Below are 4954 nucleotides of genomic sequence, written 5' to 3'. Positions count from 1 at the left end.
AGGCGCATCGCCTTCCCCGGGGGGGAGCCGGACCCAGCCCCCAAATTCCCAGCTCCCTCCAGCTCAGCCCCACCTCCAGCCCTCAAACTCCCAGCCCCAGCCCCAAATTCTCAGCTCCAGTTCCAGCCCAAGCCCCAAACTTCCCATCTCTAGCCCCAGTCCCCAGCACCCAACCCCCCAGCTGCTGCCCCATTTCCCAGCCCCTGCCTCCAGCCCCCCAGCCCCTAGCTCTTAGCCGCTGCCCACAGCGCCCACACCCCCATCCCCAAGCCTCCAGCCTTAATCTCCCTGTCTGGCCCAGCCAGGCTGCAGTGGAAGCTGTGCATGCTCACTGCAGAGGGGAGATGGCTGCAGCGCCAGCGCCAGCTCAGGTAAGCAGCCTGGGGATGGTGGGTGGGGGGCACGGGGGTAGCAGAGGAGAGCACTGGGATTGTGCCACAGGCCTGTTCGTTTCATTGCCAGTCCTCTTGTTTTTGCCTGGGGAGAGACAGTTCATGGTAAATCCCTAGTGACCGTCTCGTCGCCATTTCATATTCTGCAAACCCTTCTCCTGTTCCCCTCAAGCGTCTCTCTCCTGAACAGACCAGGCCTGGTCTCCTTTGTCTCTACTCACGGGGAAGCCTCCCCACCCCAGACCCCTCATCATCCTTGCTACCCTCCTCCGCCCTCTCTCGTCTCTCCAGGACCCGGTGTCTTTTGAGGACGTGGCTGTGTACTTCACTGAGGGGGAGTGGGTGCTGCTGGGTGCCTCACAGAGAGCCCTGTACTGGGAGGTCATGCGAGACAACTACGAGGCTGTGGCCTTGCTGGGTAAGCGGGTCCTGGCCTGGCACCCGGGGAGGGGGGTGGGCGGGTGGGCAGAGCCCCTGGTCAGCTTCTGCTCAGGTCCTGCAGACTTCAGGAGCCTTAAGGCAATCCCTCCCCAGAGCTTGGGGGAGGCCCCGTGGGCAAAGTGGGGAGTTGGAGAGCAGCCTGGGAGGGATGAGTGGGGGGCAGGCGATATGATCTCTGGGGTCACGTTGGTCCTTTGCCACATCTGATCCACAGACCCAACACTCATGGTTGAGGGTGGGGGGAGGGGGGATCCTTTGATATGCACCTCCTCCCTCCAGTTTCCACCTCCTGGCCTGGGAGAAACCTGGGATAAGAAGGACGAACATCCTCTAGGATCCCCCCTGATGCCGCTCCATGCTTCCCTTCTGAGCAGGCTTCCCCATATTCAAGCCTGTCATGATTGCCCAGCTGGAGCAAGGGGAAGAGCCCTGGGTCCCGTCCCCCCCAGGTGCTGATCATCAGGTGGAGATGGTGCCCAGAGACACCTGTGCAGGTGAGGAACAGCTACCCTTGGCTCTGGAGGGGGAGGGAGGGGGGCACTTGAGGCCTCATGTGGAGATCTGCCCCTTCCCTAGGGACAGCTGCCTCTCTGGGTTCTCCCGTGGATCATTTTACTCCACGGCACGTGGCCTCGTACAGACGTTCAGTTTCTCCCAGAGAGTTGCTGCTGTCCAGGAAAAACCACGAGTGTACAGACTTTCAGGCTTTTCCCCCCAGAGTGCACATGACTGCTTCAGGGGAAAAATAACCTGGGAACAACCTGGGCTGATGTGTCTTTGCTTTCCCTCTTTCCTAGCACCTTTGGGGACCCAGAACCCACTGGTCCCTGCAACTGAGAATGGAGATGAGAGTCCCCAGGAGCCAGGATGGCCCCCCAAGGGCCCTGCTGAGCGCCCCCACGCCTGCCCAGACTGTGGGAAAGCCTTCCGGCTGCGCTCCCAGCTGGCCACACACCAGCGCGTGCACACCGGCGAACGCCCCTTCTCCTGCGAGACCTGTGGGCGCTGCTTCTCCCAGAGCTCCAACCTGGCCAAGCACCTGGGCACACACCGTGGCCACAAGCCCCACGCCTGCCCGGACTGTGGGAAGGGCTTCAGCCAGCGCTCGTCCCTACTCACCCACCAGCGCCTGCACACGGGTGAGACCCCCTACCACTGCCCTGACTGCGGCCGTGGCTTCCGCGTGGGCTCACAGCTGGCCACACACCAGCGCCTGCATGCCGGACGCATGCCCTACCGCTGTGGGGTCTGTGGGAAGAGCTTCAGCTGGAGCCGGCACCTAGCTGCCCACCAGCAGCTGCACACCACTGTTGGCACGCCTTGACCACCTGCCCCAGCCCTGGGGAGAGAGGGGACACCTTCCCTGGCCCAGTTGGATGTGGAAGAGAGAGAAGAGCCCCCCAGAACCCACTCTGTGATTCTTCGTCTGAAACCATGAAGATGAACCCCAGCCAGACCCTGTCTCCATGCCCTGCCATGCTCACAGAGACTAGTGTTGGGGGCTATCGGGGCAGATGGGCTCTGTGCTCTGCTCCATCATGTCGTGGAGGCATTTGATGTGGCTGGCTCCCCATGGCATGGATGTACAGGCAGGAGGAGGGGAGCTGGTGGACAGAGGAGGGACCCACAGCTCCGTGGCAAATGTGGGGAGTCAAGGCATTGGGCTGGAAGAGTCTCAGTCACAGTCCGGTAGGGACCCCATGGGGGCCCCGAGCCTGCTTTCTAGCAACTGCCTTCACCCCAGCAGCACCTGCGCAGGGTCTTAAGTCACCCAGCACCACTAGGCCCCTTTATAACCATGGAGGCATGCCTGAGCTAGATGGTGTTTGTCTGCCATTTAGACCCTGTGTCCTACCCAGACAGGAGAGAATTGGTGATGTGCTGGATCCTGCAGGGGACAGAACGACAAGTGAGACCAAGGCAGAAGAGGAAGAATAAGAAGAGAGGAATAGGTGGGGATCTGGGGTTTTGAAAATGGGGATGTGGAGGGTGGGTGCATCATCACATAAATCACAGCACATATTCTCCTACAGTTCTAGAGAAGCTAGAACAGGGGTCAGCAATGTTTTTGGGCAGAGTGCCACAAACACTTGCAATCTTGACTTCAAAAAGTTGGCATGCCAGGGGCAGATGGTGGGGTACCATGAGGGGCCTGATCCCTGTTGCAGCGCAGCCCCAGGGCTTTCCCTGAGGCATGAGTGCCAAGCAAAATGCCTTTGTGTGCCACACTGGCACATGCGGTGGGGGTTGCATACCCCTGAATTAGAAGCTCTTACTGATCTGCTAGGGGCATAAGGCTACAGAGCTCAGTCTAAGTTCAAAGTGAAAACATCATGTTATTGGAATGTGCACTCATTTACTAGCAGGTGTTTCAAGCTTAAAAAACGCCACCAACCAGGCACAAATATATAGTCCTATTAGTCCCGTTGTCATGATTGGTAAATGTATGTCTCTGAGTGAGATTCATAAAACAAAGTCCACCCTTCTTGAGCATCCTGACAGTGCCCCCAGCACTGTCACTGTCAGTCCTTTCTGCACCTGAGCCAATGTTCACCTGAATTTATATGACTGCACCTGACTGCAGGTTTCTAGCCAGAGCCAAGAACAGTCTGCAGGGCTGTGAAACGAAAGAGAGACATTGCCAGATCTGGCTAACAGACAGCAATGTTAATTCATAGCTTGATTAATGCAGCTTCAAGACCATAAAAAAAAGAGAGGGCTGCTAACACCTGTGGAGTGAGGAGAGATTAGCAGGAATCAGGGAGATGACAGTGAGCCATGAAGTCAACGGGCTGCCTCAGCGCTGCCTGGATGGAAATTCTGCTGCCCTCTCAGGCAATTGGTGTTAAGAGGATGCTGGGGACAAGCATGTGGGAGTCACTAGCAAGTTGTGGGCCAGATCAGGGAGAGGCGGTGCCCCTCGCCCCACACATGGACATGCCTCACACACAGCTCCTTCCCCATCCAGTGCAGGGGGCTGTGCCCAGGAGACTCACCCTCTCACAGCCCTGTGGGTCTCACAGACAGAGGAAGAGGAGCCAGCAGCAGCAGCTGCCCCCCTCCCAGGTGACCACCCCCCAGGCTGAAAGACAGCTCCCTGCCTGGCTCCTGCCAGCCTGGTGTGGAGTGGGGAGAAGGCGGGGATAAGGGGCCCTCTCTGCCACACAAGCCTTGATTCCCCATGTCTGGAGCCTGGGAGAAGGATCTCACCACTGTTGGCAGATGATAGAACAAGGAGCAATGGTCTCGAGTTGCAGGAAAGGAGGATAGGTTGGATATTAGGAAGCACTTTCTCATTTGGAGGAAGGTGAAGCACTGGACCAGGTTACCCACAAGTGGTGGAATCTGCATCCTTGGAGGTTTTGAAGACCTGGCTAGACAAAGCCTTGTCTGGGATGATGTACTTGGGGGTGGTCCTGCTTGGAGCAGGGGGCTGGATTAGATGTGACCTCCTGAGGCCCCTTCCAGCCCTCAGTGTCTATGATGTACCCCAATCCCCTGTGTTAGTGGGGGGCTGCCCTAGGGGAGCTCAGAGCAGGGGGCAAGGCAGAAGGAGGGGGTGGTGGGTCTCTGTGCTGCCTGCCAGCTCCTGAGGGGCCAGCCCCAGGTCGGGAAGGTTTCCTGCCCCTCTTGTGAGCTAAGATCAAGTGTAGGGAGCCTCTAAGGTCCCAGACTAAGGAGTGCATGCTTGCCTGTCATGTCTGTGGGGCATCCAAACCCCAAGACCTCTGGCACAAGGGACGCTTGCCAAGGGATTTGGGAGCACCCGGCGTCCCAGGGTGATGCGTCTGGGACGGAGGATGCTGCCGCCATACATGTGTTTGCCACGACTGAGTCCTGCCTGCCCAGTCGGTGTGGTTTTGGGAGAGATTGAGATGTGCTCGGTCGCTGCGATTTGGGCTGATTTGACCTGGAACACGAAATATATTTAAAAAATACTAATCTGGCGTGGGGCACCCGCTGGAGATGAAGGGGCGGGGGACCCCCCCCTCCCCGGGGCTCCCCGGGCTGCGGGCGGCGGGGGGGGCGGCCCGGGGGTTGGCCTTCCTGGGTCAGCGCGCTGCATCCGGAGCCGGGGGGAGGCGGCGCGGGGCCGGAGCCCGGAGCCCGGCGGGGTGCAT

The 4954-nt window shown here is 59.0% G+C and overlaps 1 protein-coding gene across 1 annotated transcript in view; it reads left to right on the top strand.

The window, feature by feature from the left end:
• Nucleotides 1-6: 6 nt before the first annotated feature.
• Nucleotides 7-4954, top strand: part of LOC102385460 (zinc finger protein 250-like) — an 8011-nt gene continuing 3063 nt past the window's right edge. The window contains exons 1-4 of the mRNA XM_014524004.2: nt 7-371; nt 684-810; nt 1208-1327; nt 1631-2155. Of these exons, the coding sequence (XP_014379490.2) occupies nt 345-371; nt 684-810; nt 1208-1327; nt 1631-2155 (799 nt within the window). The 5' untranslated portion in view covers nt 7-344. The remainder of the gene's footprint in view (nt 372-683; nt 811-1207; nt 1328-1630; nt 2156-4954) is intronic.

This window comes from Alligator sinensis, unplaced genomic scaffold (assembly GCF_000455745.1).
Source record: "Alligator sinensis unplaced genomic scaffold, ASM45574v1 scaffold634_1, whole genome shotgun sequence".
Lineage (NCBI taxonomy): Eukaryota > Metazoa > Chordata > Crocodylia > Alligatoridae > Alligator > Alligator sinensis.
Note: the sequence above shows the minus strand (reverse complement) of the source record. Positions and strands in the feature narration are given on the sequence as shown.